At 36.5% G+C, this 18,748-nt stretch overlaps 1 protein-coding gene across 1 annotated transcript in view; it reads right to left on the bottom strand.

The window, feature by feature from the left end:
• Window positions 1–6,334: 6,334 nt before the first annotated feature.
• Window positions 6,335–18,748, bottom strand: part of GEMIN2 (gem (nuclear organelle) associated protein 2) — a 30,660-nt gene continuing 18,246 nt past the window's right edge. The window contains exons 5-10 of the mRNA XM_006891569.1: window positions 17,218–17,331; window positions 13,275–13,319; window positions 11,670–11,738; window positions 9,690–9,800; window positions 7,106–7,164; window positions 6,335–6,374 (exon numbers count right to left, since the gene is read on the bottom strand). Coding sequence (XP_006891631.1) covers window positions 6,335–6,374; window positions 7,106–7,164; window positions 9,690–9,800; window positions 11,670–11,738; window positions 13,275–13,319; window positions 17,218–17,331 — 438 coding nt within the window. The remainder of the gene's footprint in view (window positions 6,375–7,105; window positions 7,165–9,689; window positions 9,801–11,669; window positions 11,739–13,274; window positions 13,320–17,217; window positions 17,332–18,748) is intronic.

Raw genomic sequence — 18,748 nt, 5'->3', positions numbered from 1 at the left:
TTGAAACTGGAACTTTTACAGTACTGGTGGGATTGTAAATGGTGCAACCATTATGGAAGGCAGTATGGTGTTTCCTCAGAAAGCTGAGCAAAGAAATCTTATATGGCCCAGCAACACTGAAAAACAAATATTTGTAAAATGATGACTCAAGGTGGGTGAGTCTAGAGAGGGTTAAGTGAAATAACTTAGTCACAAAAGGACAAATACCACATTAAAGTGCTGTGAAAGCAGGAGGGTAACTAAGGGGTGTAGAGTGGGGATGGGAAGAACAGAAAGCACAGATAAGAAAAGTACAGAGACCAGCATGGGAGAATCAACTGGGAAGCACAGAGAGAAAGGACAATATGGCTTCTGTAATTAGCAAATAGAAGATGGTAACTGCTCAAAAGGGGAAGGAGGCATGTTGAAGTAGGTTCTTGATGACAAGGGGTGATAAAAATAATAATTATATAAAGCAATGTATAAAAATGATTGTATATAATGTATATGAATTATAAAATGATTATATAAAACATGTAGTTGAGAGAAAATGTATATGAACGACTGCATGCAAACCAATAAAAAGATTTTTTCAGATAAAAATGATATATCTCAAAATATTAAAAAGTCCATTTGTTGTTGATTTCCATCTCATAGTGACTATGTAACTGCTGCTTAAGATTGTGACCTTTCAGAAGTATATTGCTATTTTTGTCTTCCAAGCTTCAAACTGCTATCATTTTGGTTAATAGTTTGGTGCAACACTCCAAAACTCAAAACAAACAAAAGTTTCATGGTGAGCTAAGACTTGTTAATGACAGTAAATAAAAATGGAACAAAATGGAGACGTTCAACAAGTATTTAGAAATTCTGTGTAAGAGAAGGGTGGAATTTTCAGGTCAGCGAGCTTATCAGATAGCTCCTCTGAGTTGCCTTTTCCTCCTCTGCTGTCAGTGCCCATTTTATGGTGGTGGTATGGTACAGAATAAGGTTTACTGTTCATTTAAAACATGAAACAATTTAGGATTAAATATCCCATGGAGTACCCAAACAAATGTCTTGGAGAAAGTGCAACCTGGAGGTGAGGATGGTAAACCATCACATACTTTGGGCAAGCTGTTAGAAGGGGCTAGTCCTTGGAAAGGTAGTCAGCTTAAGAGTGGAAGATCCTGAACAAGATGGACTGGCACACTGACGCTTACAATGGATTTAAGTGTATGTCATCTTTCTAAAATGCTTTTCTACGTGATTAAGATTGATTGTTTTAGGGAGCTCTGGTAGCCTAGTAATAAGAAGCTGTTTAAATTCAGAGTTTAAATTCACCAGCTGTTCTGTAGGAGAAGGATGAACATTCTCCTCCTGTGCAATTAATTGCCTCTGAAACCATGCCAGAGGGTCAGCTATGGATCAGTTTCAGCTCAACAGGACACAACAACAATAATCCTATTACCTCAAAAAAACTCCAAAACTTATTAAATTGGTAGAAGCTAAATCTACTTTAAAAGAAACTCACAATATACTGTCTGAATAAAATTATAACCTCTTCCTGAACATAGAAATACAGATGCTACCTCATTTATTTGTTCACTGCACATATCTGATTGTTATGTGCCACCAAGTCGCTTCAGACTCATAGCGATCCTATGTACAACAGCTCTGAACCCTGCTTTATCTTGAGCCAACTTGACTGTCTCTGACACACCCACCCTCCATTACCCCAGTCACTGAATCAATCCATCTCATTGAGGGTCCTCCTCTTGCGCTGTCCCTCCACCCTTCCAAGCATGAGTCCCTCTCCAAGGACTGGTCCTTCCTTGCAACATGCCCAAAGTATGTCAGACGGAGCTTCAGAATCTTTGCCTCCAAGGAGCAGCCTGGTCTCACCCTTTCCAGGATAAACCTGTCTGTTTTCCTAGCAGTCCGTGGTATACTCAATACTCTTCTCCAACATCACAGCCCAAAGGCATCAATTCTTCTATCATCCATAGTCACTGTCCAGCTGTCTGATGCATAGCAACTAACTGCAAACACTGTAGGCTGAATCAGATGCACCTTGGTCTCCAGATTGACATCGCTGCTCAAGTACAATTTTATAACTGTTACTATATAAGCACCTTGAAGGAACTATGATGGTATAATCTGTAGCTTATTGAATTGCTAACCAAAAGGCTGAATGACTTCAGTGGTTTGAATCCACCAGCAGCTCTATGAGAAAAAGATGGGCCGTCCCTCCTTTCCCTTTGCAATTTACAACATTGGAAACTTGATGGAGCATCACTGTAATAGTTACAACCCACCTGGCAGCAGTGTAAATACACACCTTTAAAGTCTACATGGCTACTACTGGATTTAAGAGTTGGAGAACTTTTCCTTCTGATTCTGATTAATATCAGAAAAATACATTTAACTGTGAAAGCTTGATAAACTTTTAAGGCTATACTGATAATCTGCGTACTTTACTACACATTAGTTTAAAACATCTTTTATTTGTTTCTATACTACTGAAAAATATCCTTAATACTACATGGAGTCATTAGAGAAATGAGTTAACTATTAGAGATCTTTCAGTTTGCAAGTAAACAGAGGTGTCTCTTTGGAATTTATGTGTGAGCAATGAGCAAAGTATATGCTCAGCCACTAATAATGGAAGAAATGTAATTAAATTGCTATTTTACTCTTACTACATCAGCTTTCTCCCCCAAATACATGAAAATCACTTATCCACAAAAAAAAAGAGGGGGGCACAATAACAGGCCAAGCCCTGGTAACACAGTAGTGGGTTGTTTTGTTTTTGTTTTAATCATTGGGCTACTAATTGAAAGACCTAGGGGTTTTTTGTTGTTGTTTTTGTTTTAATTTTTATGTGCGTACCGTCCAATCAGATCTGACTGGTACAGGAGGAGATTGTCCCTCCTTCAGCAGAGCTTCTGGTGGATTTGAACCACATATCTCTCAGATTGCAGTGCAGCTTCTTGCCACTAGGCCACCAGAACTCGCCAAAAGACCTAGTTTGAATTCACGTGCTACTCTGCTGTAGAATGATGAGGTAGTCGCCTCTAATAAAAAGTTTACAGTCTTGGAAACACCATGGGGAGTCCCACTCTGTACTATAAGGTGATTATGAGTCAGAATTCTCTCTAGGACAATGTATTGGTTTTGGTCTGAAAACAACTAGAACCTAGCCTGAAATGATTTATGCTGCTAATCAAAATGCCCAGTATTTCTGGCAGTTTAACTCTCTCAGCAGTTTTACAGAAAAGAAAGATTATCAGTCTCCTCCTGTTAAGATTTATTCTCAGAAATCCCAGTAACCTATGGAGAAGCACATGCAATACCGGCAGTCAAAACCAGGCCAGGTGCTGACTGTAGAATGAACTATTCATTATTTGTGTGCAAGTTTAAACTGAAGCTGAAGAAAATGAGAACAAGTCCACAAAAACCCATCTGATTGAAAAATCATCTTAAGAACACAAGCTGAGACACTGAACACCAATGATTGAAGAACAGAGGAGTTTGGGGATCATATTCAAGGATGCCATCCATGAAGAGATCAAAAGGTCATTAAAAAGAGAAGAGAAAGAAAAAAACCAAATGGATATCAGAAGACTCTGAAAATTGCATTAGATTACTGATAGGCCAAAATAAAGGGAAGAGATGTTTAACTAAGTAAAAGAGCTGAGAAGATTTTAATGGGCGCTTGAGAAGACAAAAGTATTATAATGGAATGTGCACGGAGTTGGAGAATAGAAAGGGGAAAGCTCACTTGGCATTTCTCAAGCTGAAAGAATGAAAAACCAAATTCAAGCCCTGAGTTGCAATACAGATGCTATCAGCATAATCTGGAATGATCCAGGAAGCTTCAGAAGATGGTACAAATATACAGAATTACTGTACCAAAAAGAATTGACTGACCCTGAAATATTTCAGCAAGTACCATATGATCAAAAGCCAAAGGCAATGAAAGAACACACTGAAGCTGCACTGAAGGCCTCGGGGGGAAAAAAAAATGAAAGTAAGGTCCAAGGAATCTACGGGATACCAATGTCCATATTTCAGTAACAGATGAAGCCTTGGACATGCTCATCAGTCTGTGCCAGGTAATCTGGAAGACAGGTGCCTGGATGACTGACTGGAAGAGATCCATATTTGTTCCCATCCCTAAGAATGGTTGAAATTATCAAACAATATCACATGGAACGGTACATTAACAAAGAATTACCAGAAGTTCTAGCTGGGTTAAGAAGAGGCTGTGGCAACACGGATTATCGATGCTAATGTCAGATGGATCTTGAAAAGCAGAAGAGTATCTATTTGTGCTTTATTGACTATGCAAAGGCATTTGACTGTATGGATCATGACAAACACTGGCTAAAACTGAGAAGACTGGGAATTCTAGAATACTTAATTATGCTTATATGATACCTGGACTTAGCCCAAGAAACTGCTCTCCAAACAGAGCAAACAATGCATGGTTTCAAATAAAGAAAGGCGTGCATCGAGGCTGTATTCTTTCTCCATACCTATTCAGTATTTTGCTGAATAGATTACTCAAGAAGCTGAACTCCACCACAACGAGATAACACGACTGCAAAATGGGCACAGTAGATGAACAGACATACTTCACCAAAGACATTCAGATGCCAACAAACACATGTTTGTGTTCAAAAGCCCTAGATTTAAGAGAAATGCAAATCAAAACAACTATAAAATAGCATTTCACCCCAGTAACAATACCAAATTCAGCAGAGCAGCAAACAACAAATGCTGGTGAGGTTATGTAGAAATGTTCATTGTTGGTGGGAGTATAAAATGGTACAACCACTATGGAAGGCAGTATGGCACTTTCTCAAAAAGTTGGAAATATAAATACCATTTGACCCAGTAATTCCACTACTGGGAATATACCCTAAAGAAACCAGAACTGTCACCCAAGCAGATATAAGCACACCCATGTTTACTGCTGCTTTTACTGCAAAGAGTTAGAAATAACCCAGCTGCCCATCAACAAACGAATGGATAGAGAAGCTGTGGAATATTCACACATTGGAATCTTATGCAGCATGGAAAAACAAGGAAATCATGAAATATTATACAAAATGGGTGACCCTGGAGGACATTATGCTGAGTGAAATATCTGTCACGAAAGGACAAATACTGCATAATGCCACTGTTCTAAAACAGGACTGACATCAGGGTTGGGGGAAATTAAGAAAAAGGGATAAATAATGTACATTGCATTGAAACAGACAAGGGAGACAACTGTATAAAAGGAATAAAGAATTTGAATTATAACTTGGGGCAGAATAACTTACTGCCTCATCCAGAGTCAATCATATAAAACTTTTTCACTTTCCATTAAAAAGGATGGAAAGGGTTACAACTTCATTTATCCATCTTTCCTGGAGCTAGAGGTAATCATATTATAAACTAATGGCCAGTGGATGAACATAAAGCATGCTACAGTTTTTTGGAAAACATTTTCTTTTTATGAGAAAAAGGTGAGAGGTGGAAGGCTCTGCTTCTTTTATTCCTTTTCTGTGCTGTATACAAAGTACTTTGAACTGTCATCGTGTTACCATAAAACAAAAGCTAAGAGAATCTGAGGAACTTGGTTCTCAGTAACAACTCAGCCAGTGCCAATGTCCACCTCTCCTAGGCTTTTTATTATGTTAGTAAAATCCTTATTTGAGTAATTATTCCTCTTCAGGTCCTGTTACTTAAAATAAAATGTTCTCAATTGATAAAAAAATAATAAATTCTAATAGGTACAAAAGGTTTTGTCAACTAGAAAAATCAAAATAGCTGACTTATGATATTTATGATAAATATTAAGAAAAAAATCTGTGCAATAAGGAATTTAACATGTTAAGTTAAAAAGTTTGACTAATTTTATTGATTTTAGACTATGAATATTTTGACATTTAATGTAGGTATTTACATTCTAATACCAAGGATAATTATCAATTGTCTTTTGTTGAGGAGTCAAGAACATTTTAAGTAACCCAAACACATTTTCATGAAAAATTTTTATGTATGTATAGAAATAATGAAACAGCACCAATGATTCAGTTGTTAAACAGGCTGCTTCAGCCATAAATGGCATTCAATTTGCTTTAAAAGCATTTGATTGCAGTGAATGGTTCAAACAGGTTCAAATTGGGTTAGATTTTCCATAGGTGTTTCTCACATTGAAAACAGTAAAATCCATCTTCTGATTATCAATTTGAGCTGCAGAGATTAAGGGTCCTTCACAGCATTGACGGCGTGATGCCATCTGCACTTGAATCGACACTGCACTTCCAGACTCTGGCTGCCTGTACTACAATATCATCTTTCTCTGAAATCAGCAGCTACATCAAGATGGCTCGTCTGCTAAGTCACGTTGATCAAAATACCTTAAAAAGAAAAAAAGAATTTATTGTACATTACTACCACCACCAAATGTATCTAATGCTTTGCCATTAACCAGCTTTGTAATTATAGAAGTTACTATAATTACTAAGAGAAGTTACCTCTCTCTGCTCATCTGTAGTTACAATTTCCTCCTCCCTAAACGGCTAATAAAATAGCCTGCCTTAAAAGATTAAATGAGTTTCTCTTAGGGGATACCAAGAGAAGTGTCAAAGAGTAAGGGCTAATAATCTTTAACTTGGTTAACTGCACGTGAAGAAACTAGATGTTGATTAAGTGTATTCTGAAAGGTGCATTACATGAGGAAATGGGAGAGATGACTAGGATTACATATCTATCCAATTTTGAATATAAAGCCATAAAAAGGCATGGAGTAAAAACACTAATCCATGAAACAAAATTATCAAGTCTGGAAAGAACTTTCTGGAAGGCAAACTGTTAGTTAAGTATCCTATTTTCAAGAGTACATACTCTCTGACATATTTCTATGAAATTATTCTTAGAAATAAGAAGAGCTTTACATATAAGATCTTCAAAGCAGCATGACTTACAAATAAAATGGGAAACAAAAGAGGACTAATTAAATATATTTTGATACATATAAAATTAGTATTTCCTTAAACATCACTTTCCTGAACTATAAAATGGAAACAACAGTACGGACCCACTACACATACAATTATTATAAAACAAATCAATAAAGATTTAATTATACCTGCTAACTAAGCAGATTAGTAAATTCAAAGCAGGAACTCTTTCATCATCTTTGTTGTCCTAAAAAACAAAAACCAACAAACCCCAAACATTGTTTCTCCCTTCATATTTTGAAAAACATTTCAAGATACAAAAAGTATGAAAATTTATCAGACAATAGTAACCATCACATGGAAATGGGAATCCTCAAAGAAAAAGGAGACAAATTTAACATTAACAAACCCCTGAGGAACATCTAAGATCATAATTTTTTAACAGAAACAGAGTAAGAGTAGAGGGCTCTAAAGGAAGAAAACTAGGGAGAAAATTTTGCTACTTCCTATGCATCAGAGAGCTGGACAATGACTAGGATGACGGTAGAAGACTATGATGCCTTTGAGTTCTGGTGCTGGAGAAGAGTCTTAAACATACCATGGACTGCCAAGAAAATAAACAAATCTGTCTTGGATAGGGTAAAACCAAGTTTTTCCCTGGAGGCTAGGATTTTGAAGCTCCATTTCGCATACTTTAGGCAGTGTAGGAGAGGAAGATCCTGGATGAGATGGATACAGTAACTAGGGCAATGGGGATAGGAGTGTTAAGAGTCAGTAGTACTGGCTTAGGGCAGGGCAGGCTTCAGAGCTGTTTTACACAGGGTTGGAATAGCTGGGCCATATGAGATCTCTTTGCTCAGTTTTTTGAGGAAACACCATTCTGCCTTCCATAATATTACACCATTTACAATCCCACCAGCAGTGTGTAAGTTCCAGTTTCAGATCCTCTCCAACATTTATTGTTTGTTGTGGTGTTAAATGTTGCTTCTGCTGCTGCGGTGAGAGGGCATATAACAACAACAATAACAAATGTTCTGCCTGAATAACAATAAGAAAAGTATAGCTAAAAGACATAGAATTGAGGAGATAAATTCTGGCTTCTCGTCATAAGGCTTACCAGAAAATATTCCAGAACTGAATTCTGAATTTTGATGTAGGTAGGTTTTGATCAAATTCTAGAATTGATTTTTTTTTAAATTTTATTATTTTTTGAGTGCATACTGTCAAATCTGATCTGAGTGGTATAGGAGAAGACTGCCCCTCTTTCTCCAGCAGAACATCTGGTGGATTTGAACCACGTGCCTCTGGGATTGCAGTAAGAATCCTAATTTTAAAAATATGTCAAAACATCAGGTCTAGACACACAGGAAATAATCTTAAAGATTAACTAAATTTTTTTTGAGGGAGCTCTGCTGGCCTAGCCTGTAGGAGATTAGGCTGCCAACCCAAAACCACATGTCTCCAGCTGTCTCAATCTACCAACAGCTCCAAGGAAGGATGATAGGTAATCTCCCACACAATTTACAGTCTTGAAACCTGATGGAAGATCACATGTAAGTTGGTTCCGACTAGATGGCAATGAGTTGAGATGTATTTATTTCAGTAATAGTCACAGTTACTTATTGGATATTGGTAGGGATATCAATATATGTTCAAATTTGATATGTATATTAAAATTATTATGCATATTAATTCAAACATGTCTGTTATTAAGGCTTTCAATTCTTCTAGGTGCTAGGGACCACAGAGAACAGAACTGAGTAAAACATAACTTGCTAGAAGCATAGAACGTCAAATATCTACATACTTGTTTTAATGAAAGTGAAATGTATTAAATGTCATAAATGATAAAAAGTTATCATTTGGAAAGTGTCATGTTGGAAAAAACAGAAGAAGGGTTTTTTTTTATTAGGATTAGAAGATGAATCAAAGTAGTGATAGAATGAGCCAGACTGCAAAATGCAAAAGGGATGTAGATGCAGAATGGAAGAAAAACACTTTTGCAGAAGGAATAAATAACAGCAAAAAACTATAGGGAATATTTAGGGAACAGTAATATATTTGGTAGCATAGCAGGCCATGTGGAAAGTCATGTGGTTTGAGCCATAACATGGAGCTTTTAATTTATATATGTTTTGTAGAAGTCAATGGACATTTTGGAAGGGAAGTAGAATGAGAGAAAAAGACTAGGCTTACTCTGGCAACTGATTATTTTATATTGTAATGCTATAGAGATGTATTAGAAGAAGAGTCTTAGAATTTAAAAAAAGTGCCAGAGGCTACTAGGTGACTACTTTTCTTGTCTTCCTTCCCTATTTGGCAAAAGCAGCTCATTTTTAGCTGGTACACTGCCACCAAGCTAAAGGTAAACAATTCTTACAATTGATCATGTCCATGTGACTAAATTCTGGTCAATGATTTCTATAGGTAGATGTGTTTAAGAAGTCTCTAGGAAGGCTGTATGTAGGTTTATTGTCTTTTCTTTCCAGATACTTACAATGAGATATAATGGCTGAAACTCCAGCAGTACTTTGTATCATGAGATGAATATGAAACCTTAGATCTATTTTCTTTAACATCCATTTCTCTGAGAAAAACATTACTTTTTTTTTTTTTTAATATATTTAAGCTATTATTTTGGGCTTTCCTGCCATGTGGCCAAATTTAATCTAAACTTGTATTTCATGTTTTCCAATGTCACTGGACTATTTTTACCACCACCTAAGTAAACCACTGGGTGCTTTCAATTTGAAACAGAAAGCTGCAACTTACCACTAAAAGCCTCACTTCAGAGCATCTTCTTGCAAGCTGCCGAATCAGTGAATGAGCCTCAGGTAATAATGGTTTTTCAAGACAAGCCAATAAAGCATAAAGCCACCTTCCCTAAACAGAATAAAAAAAAAAATAAAAATTAATAGGCGAATACTGAACTATAAATTAAAATTGTTTTTTTAAAAAACAATTTAATGTTGTTTCTAGTTATCTGTTTTGAGTACATTCACAGAACAGTTAGCTGTATTATGTTTGGAAACAGGTAACAAAGAGTCAACTAAATAGCCAGGACTTATCTCTTGTATATATAGGACACTGAATACTTCAAAATTAACACTCAAAAGAGTTTGTATCAGGGATGTTTATTACAACTGAACTCCTAATTCATAAGGAGGAAACTAAGATATGTGCAAATTCTTGCAATAATTATTTTTCTTTGTTCTTTATAGACAGATAACATAAATAAAGTTTATCTTGTTTCCCTACAAAGACACTATATTCAAGATGAAATAATGTTTTGAAGGCCCATGCAGGGTGATTACAGTTACCCTTCTATTTTTCTAATTGGTTTTATGTTTTAATTACAGAAATAAAATATACTCTTAAGAAAAACTTAGTACACAGAAAAAACAAAACACAGGGCAAACAAAAACGTATGCCTCTTCCAAGCAAAAAATTTATATTAAGATTTAAAATGGCATATTTATCTATGTATATGTACAATATTTTTCAATTAAGTTTCAGTACTGCATATTATTTTGTGGCCACATAATAAAATTTTTCTCATTTTGGTAGGGTAAGTACTGTGTCATACCCTGTGTAAGGTCACTGCTACAAAAAGCTAAGGAAAGATTTACACATAGGTGAGGTCACTTTTTTTTTCTCAAGGTAAATGTAAAGATTGATTTATCAGAAAATTACACCCAAAGAGATGGACCTCATTTCTTGAAAGGAAATATGGATAAGAGGACTAAATTCACTCTTAAATGGTTGCTTCTGAATGTATGTATTCTAAACTTTTTGTTTCCGCAAATAAAATCTATCTGAAAAATGTTAAAATTTCTTAAAATCAAATCAGGGAGCCCAATTCTGAAGCGGAAAAGTTAGCTGTAAAATACAAAGCAGTTAAAAAGGAAAAAACTATAAAGCAGTAAAATAAAGGGTGGTGAAGCATGCTGCCATTCCTTTATCTGTAAAATGGAGAGAATATTCATCAGTTGTTGGATAATTTAGAGGGTTATTTTGTAAATTCTCACAGCAATGTCTGAGACATAATGCTATTACAGTTGTTATTTCTGTTATCCTATGGAGACTAGATTTCAAGGCCATTTTAGAAAATGCATTTTTAACTTGCTTCAAGTCTGTGGGATTTGCAGACAGGTTCTGATCTTTCTGTTACTAGACTGAGATCAGACTAAAGGTGTCATTCTCATGGCCTAGTGCCTGCACTGCTATCACAAATCCACAGGGTTCAAATTCTGCTCTACAAGTGAAAGATGGAGAGTCTCCTCCTGTGTGATTTACAGCCTTTGAAAATCTACTGGAGGGTAAGCTATGGATCAGTTCCAACATGATGACACATAACAATGACGATTACAACAACATCAGGATTATAAATAAACTTTAGGGGGAGGAGTGGGCAGGGAGAAAAGTACAACAATGAATGAATGGAAATCCAAAGTCTCTGTAAATTGTCATTAAAATTATTATTTTTATTAATAATAATAAAAATGTAACTAGAAAATATTGGGGGAAAAAATCAACTCCAGTTCAGCCGGCATACTTTAGCCTAAATGAAGGAAGCAGTAGACTGATTTATATTGGTATAGCTCCTTATGTCACTGCAAACAAGTATGAACATACATACACATATGTATGAACATAGCAAAAGATAATCTTTATGTGTACAGAACATAGCAAAAGATAATCTTTAAGTGTATATAATTTTGCCTGCATTATGAAAAGAACAAGATATATTACCAGTTCTGGTGTAAATTCTCTTTCTCCAAACCAATTACTCAGGTATTCCAAGACACTAGTTATTGTTGCCTAAAAAAGGGAATGCTGTATTATTAATAAAGAACAAACAAGTTAAAAATGAGTCTCATTAAATTTAACTATTAGAAAGCAATCTAATGTTAAAATGGTCTCATATGACTCCTGAGAAAACTGTAATTCCAGTTAGTAATTTTGTTGGATGGCTTTCCCAATGACAAGACACTTTTTTAAGCAAGTAAGTCTCATACTCTCAAATACCAACAAATGCCTTAACTTAAAAGGGCTTACTTTATAAAGAGAAAAATTACTTGAAAAATTCCATGTGTTCTTAAGAAAAAGTCTTTGCATACTTTCTCAATTCAAAGTAAATTACAGCTCAAGTTTAAATTATCTAGAGAGAGATGTGTTTTAAAGTTTCAAAGACAGAATTTAACAAACTCTTAAGTATATTGTGGTTTACTCCAATATGAAAAGTAAGCCAGTTAATTCTGATTCATGGCAAACCCATGTGTGCATATTAGAACTAAACTCAATTCTGATTTTTCAACACTGTGACCTTTTGGCAGCAAATTGGCAGGCTTTTTGTCCAAGGTACAAAAGGTGGGTTTGAAGGACTAGCATCCATCTGTCATAAAAATGCCTGTGTGTTATTAGGATATTAAACAGGCTTCAGTAGAGTTTCCACACTCAGATGAATTAGCAAGAAAAGCCTGACCCAGGCTTCAAGAATCAGCCACTGACAACCTATTGATTTCAACTGTCCAATCCCCATCTGTTTATGAGGATGGCATAAGACAGGACATTTAGTTTTAAAGTAAATAGCATGCCATGATTTAGAGATCAATGGTAGAAAACAGTAACAAAATACCCTTTCTTAAAAAAATTTCTTGTCTAAGAATACCCAAAGCTATACAAAAGTGAAACAAATTATTTTCTTTGCTCCAAAAAGGTGTAACAGAATCCCTATTTCTAAAAGACTGATGAATCAAAGTCCAAATTTCTGTCTTTTTGATCCAGGACATCACATATTTCATTCTTGAAACAGCAATCTAACCTTAAAATAGAATTCAAACTCCAGAAATGAAAATTTTATATTGAAATGTTAAAATGGAATAGTTTAGCACTGAGATAAAACATCACAAGCTTTAGAGTTAGGTGGACATGGGCTTGAAACTCAGTGATGTCATTTACTTACTCTGAAGCCACCTGTAAGTTATTTAACTCCCAACTGTGTTTCCTCATCTATGTTGTTGCTATTGGGTGCTGCTGAGGCAACTACATACAACTCATAGCAACTCCATGAACAACAAATGTGAACCTTGTCCTATCCTGCACCTTCTCAGGATCTCTGATATGCTCAAGACTATTATTACTTGTGTTAATCCTTCTTATTGAAGATCTTTAAAAATTGACTATAACTATCCATAAAGAGTTGTAGTGAAGATCAAATGGGAATAATCTGAAAGATTAGCACACTTTCTGCATACTGTCAAATATTCAGTTAACATATTAAAATACTTTCACATAAAACACACATACACTGAAATAAAAGGAATGCATATATCTTTATCATTAGATGGATTTTACCTGATTCATTCTGCTAACAATACTAAGCAAGGGAGGAAATCCAACCTGAAAAAATAATGAAATCTGTTATATAGTAGTATAAGCTGAGCTTTCTCTATCACCCTCGAAGTACTGTCACATTGTTAGAAGAATGGACAAAAGAAAATTCCTTCACTGCCCACTGTAACATTCTAGTAACCACTATGCTAGTGATGTCCAAGAAAATATGAATATGCAAGTTTTAAAATATGGAACAATGTTAATAAATAAAATAGGAAAATTTAAAATCACGAGTTGCCTGCAACTTATAGGGACCCTGTTTACAGGAGCTCTGAACCTTGCCTTATCCTGAGGCAGTATCACTGACTGACACACCTACCCCCAATAACCCAGTTACTGTGTAATCCATCTCATCTGGAGTCTTCCTCTCCTGCGCTGTCCCTCCACCCTTCCTTCTCCAAGGACTGGTCCCTCCTGGCCATGGACTCAAAGTTTGTGAAATGGACCTGTTACTACTTGAAAAGTTACCTTCTTATTTAACACAGTCAATAAAATTATTACATTGATATAGTGACAAAAATCTGCTCAGGTCAGTATTTTCAGGAAATTATAGATAGGTGAATTAGATGTTTTTTAAAAAATATGCTATGATTAAACAACTATGAGATATCATCTCACCCCAGTTAAGAATAGCAAAATTTAACAGAACAACAAATATCAAATGCTGACACGGTTGTGGAGAAACTGGAACCCTTATTCACTGCTGGTGGGAGTGTAAAATTGGTGCAACCACTATGGAAGGCTGTAAGGCGCTTTTTCAAAAAGTTGCAAACAGAAATACCATTTGACCTAGCAATTCCACTACCGGGATTTACCCTAAAGAAACCTTAACTGTCACCCAAGCAGATATATGCTCACCCATGTTTACTGCGGCTTTGTTCGTAATAACAAAGAGCTGGAAACAACCTAAGTGCCCATCAACAAATGAATGGATAGAGAAGCTCTGGTATAGTCACACAATGGAGTATTATGCAGCACTGAAATACAGGGAACTCATGAAATATTATGCAAATTGATGACCCTGGAGGACATTATGCTGAGTGAAATATCTCCATCACATAAGGACAAATATCGAATAGGGCCATTGTTGTAAAAAGGGACTGACATCAGGGTTGAGGGAAGACAGAACAGGAGGGGTGGAATGATGTATATTACATTGAAACAGATGAGGGAGAGAACTGTTTAAAAGGCATATATGAATGGGTATTCTTGTCATTACACAAGTCCAGAGTGAAGGCTGCAAAGTGGCGTGGAATTGGGGGGAGGGATTGCATAGCCATGAATGAGTTTTTCTTTTCAAGGAGAAGAGTGAATTGGGGGGGAGAGGGTGGGCAGGGAGAAAAGTGCAAAAATGAATGACTGGAAACCCTAAGTCTCTGTAAACTTTCATTAAAATTAATAAAATTTAGAAAAATGCAATGATTTAAAAAGCACCATTGTGAAATGATACATTTTATTGTGTTCTTAAATGGTTCTCATGTGGTATATTTGACTTATATATATTCTGTGACAATACTCTAAATAAGTAAATTTGTATTCCTTGTTTGATTACAAGTGGCAAAAGATTATATTAATTTTTTTTTATTTTATTATTTTTTTGTGCGTGTACCGTCAAATCAGATCTGACTGGTACAGGAGGAGATTGCCCCTCCTCCCCCAGCAGAGCATCTGGTGGATTCGAACCGTGCACCTCTGGGATTGTAGTTGCAGCTTCTTGCCACTAGGCCACCAGAGCTCCCCAAAAGATTATATTAAAAAAAATAGTCTGGCCAAGAGATTTGAATCTATTTGTAGTCCTCAGAAAAAGAGCAAGGAAACACTGCATGGTTCAAAATCAGGAAGGGAATGTGTCAGGGATGTGTCCTGTCTCCATAGCTTTTCTATCTCTATATAGAACAGATGATCCAGGAGGTGGGTTATATGAGGAGGAATGTGGCATCAGGATTGGAAGAAGACTTATCAACAACTACATTATGCAGATGATACAACCTTGCTTGCTGAAACTGAGGAGAACCTGAAGTGCTTGCTGCAGAATGTCAAGGACTGTAGTCTTCAGTATGGATTGAAGCTCTACATCAAGAAGACAAAGGTTCTCAGCACTGGGTCAACTGGTAGCACCATGGTAGATGGAGAAGAGATTGAGGTTGTTAGCAATTACAGCTTTCTTGGCTCCACAATCAATTCTCTTGGCACCAGCAGCCAGGAAATCAAAAGACGAATTGCATTAGGTAAATCTGCTGTCAGGGACCTCTCTAGAGTACTGAGAAGCAAAGATGTCAATCTGAATACTGAGGTGTGCCTAATTCAGGCCATGGTCTTTGCAATTACTTGAAATGGATCAGAGGGCTCGACAATGACTAAGGATGACAGAGTAAGAATTGACGCCTATGGGCTGTGGTGCTGGAGAAGAGTCTTGAACATACCATGGATCAAGAAGAAAACAAATAGGTCTGTCTTGGAGAGGGTGAAACCAAGTTTCTCCGTGGAGGCTAGAATTTTGATGCTCCGTCTCACTTACTTCGGGCATTTGGCCAGGAGGGACTGATCCTTAGAAAAGGACATCATGCTCAGAAGGGTAGAAGGAAGAGCACAGGCATGAAAGATCCCTGATGAGATGGACTGATACAGTAACTGGGGCAATGAGGTAGCTGTGTCAGTCAGTGAGACTGGCTCAGGACAGGGCATGCTTCAGGTGTTGTACACTGGGTGTTGTGTCACAGGCGACTCGATGGCACATAACAACACAGTACTATGACTGTGAAGGAGCCTTGGTGGCTGCATTGTATAATGTGTAAGGCCGCTAACCAAAAAGTTGGCAGTTTTTGTCAGCAGACCACTCTGAGAAAGATGGGCAATCTTTTCCTGTTCTGATTTACCTCTTTGGAAAACAAAAAAGGGTCACTGATTAAGAATCAACTTAATGACACAGAGTAAGTTATGATTATGGGAGAAAACACCTCTTTTCCCAGCCTTTGTCAACAGTGTATCAAATATTCTTTGCCAATATAACCTGAAAAATAGCAGCTCACTGTAGTTATATTAAATTTCTTATGTAAATGATGCTGAGCATCTATTCATCTAAGAACCATCAGTATTTCCTTTCTGTGAAATGCTTATTTATGTATTTTGCTTACTTTTCTCTTAAGTTCTTCATCATTTTAGTTACTTCTGTAACTCTACATTTTTTACATAAATGAATTTAAAATGAGAAAAAACTTCACTTTACAAAACAATAAATATTTGTGGAATAGAGCACAACATAATAAACGGAACAGGAACAATAAACATAGATACATATTAAGCTCCACAATTTTATCTTCCAACTTTGGTGTAGGTAAATCCTGAAGGACAAGTAAGAGTTGGCCATATCATGTATAATTACAATAAAGCAACATGCATTTAAAATCTCAATATTTCATTCTCAGAAAAATCAACCATCATAAATTTTTTCAAACATCTCTGAAATTTATGGGCTTTTTGCGTTGTTTCTTTTCTTATGCCTAAAGTCCCTGTTTGATCCAAAAATTGAATCCTATATAACTTGCAAATTATACAAATTGCAAATTATAAGGGAAATGAGGTCAACTTAAGAGTACATTGTTTTAGAAACTGGGCTACCACTGTGTAAGTTAGAGTCAATAAAATAAGACATAGGTTGCCAGTTTCTGAAAAGGGCCAGAGAGTGAGTGTTTTAGGTTTTGTAGGCTGTACACACTATCTTGGTCACATATTCTTTGCTTGCTTATTTTTTTATAAGACTCTGAAGGCATAAGAACCATTCTTAGCTTGTGGGCTGTAAAAAAAACAAGCCAGGAAATGGATTTGGCCCAGGTCACTTGTTGAATGCCAAATGATGCACCAAAAATAAGGTAAAATTTGTTTTGATTATACATGTATCACTCACCTGCACATAATCAATTCCTGGACTTTCATTTATAGATGGTCTAACTGTCCCTTCAGTACATAACCTTTCACCCAGACAGAATTTTTTCCAGCCTTCTTCATCCTCAGATTGTGGCTAAAAAGAAAAAAATAAATTTATTTGACAGTATTTATTTTTATACTAAAGAGTTAAAAAAATTACACCTCCCCTGAATTGGGAAGGGTGTATGCTAGGGATGTATCCTATTTCCATACCTTTTCAATCTATATGCAGAACAGATTATCTGGGAGGCTGGGCTATATGAGGTGAAATGTGGCATCAGGATTGGAGGAAGACTTATCAACAATCTGTGTTATGCAGATAACACAACCCTGCTTGCTGAAATGGAGGAGGATGTGAAGCACTTGTTGCAGCGGGTCAATGACTGCAGCATTCAATATGGATTGAAGCTCAACATAAAGAAAACAAAGATTCTTACCACTGGGACAGTTGGCTGCATCATGATAGATGGAAGAGATTGAGATTGTTAACAGCTTTAGTTTGCTTGGCTCCACAATAAACACCCTGGGTACCAGAAGCCAGGAAATCAAAAGACGAATTGCATTGGGAAAGTCTGCTGTCAGAGACAATGACTAGGAATTATAGAAGGAGAATTGATGCCTTTGAGCTGTGGTGCTGGAGAAGAGTACTGACTATACCAGGGACTGCTAGGAGAATAAACAGGTTCATCCAAGAGAGGGCGAGACCAGGCTGCTCCTTAGAGGCAAGGATTCTGAAGCTTTGTCTGACACACTTTTGCAAGGCGAGACCAGTTTTTGGAGAAGGACGTCATGCTTGGGAGGGTGGAGGGATTGAACAGGTTTAGGGCTACTGTACATAGGGTCGCTATGAGTCACAGGCAACTCAATGGCAAACAACAACCACCTCAATATTGTCTCCACTACAGAACAGAAATATAATGTCCAAGACTTTACACCGTGTTTAGTTTGGATCACATTTTTAATATATGTTGACAAATGAGGGAGTGTCCAAAAGGATGATAAATATCAGTATGGGAAAAACATACACTAAGAATTCTCATGAAAAATAAGTTGGTTTTTTTTTAATCATACAAAATGAGACATGATTATACACTTCTCATGCTTAAAGGACTCTGTGATGAAAGAACATAGTTATCGTCCATAGCCAAGAAATCAAAGTTGGACTGGCAGGCTCAATATAAACACCTTAACAAACAAATTTCTATCATACCCATAACAGGGCATATTATCACTCTGCACAGGCACTTCTTTACAAGGAATATGAAACCCCTAACAGGTTTAAAACTATTGTATTGGGACAACATATCCACTTTTTCCAATTATTCCAGGAAAGCAGAGGGTGTTTCTGTTTCATTTACCTGGTATGTCCTAGAATGGGTACGGCCAGTGTTCCTTGGAGGCAAAGATGACCAATGTTCATCTTTCATACTTTGGAAATGTAGCTTGTTGTTGTTGTTATGTGCCGTCGAGTCGTTTGCAACTCATAGCAACCCTATGCACAACAGCCCTAA

The sequence above is a fragment of the Elephantulus edwardii genome, unplaced genomic scaffold (assembly GCF_000299155.1).
Source record: "Elephantulus edwardii isolate Elephantulus edwardi_28Jun2011 unplaced genomic scaffold, EleEdw1.0 scaffold00100, whole genome shotgun sequence".
NCBI lineage: Eukaryota > Metazoa > Chordata > Mammalia > Macroscelidea > Macroscelididae > Elephantulus > Elephantulus edwardii.
Note: the sequence above shows the minus strand (reverse complement) of the source record. Positions and strands in the feature narration are given on the sequence as shown.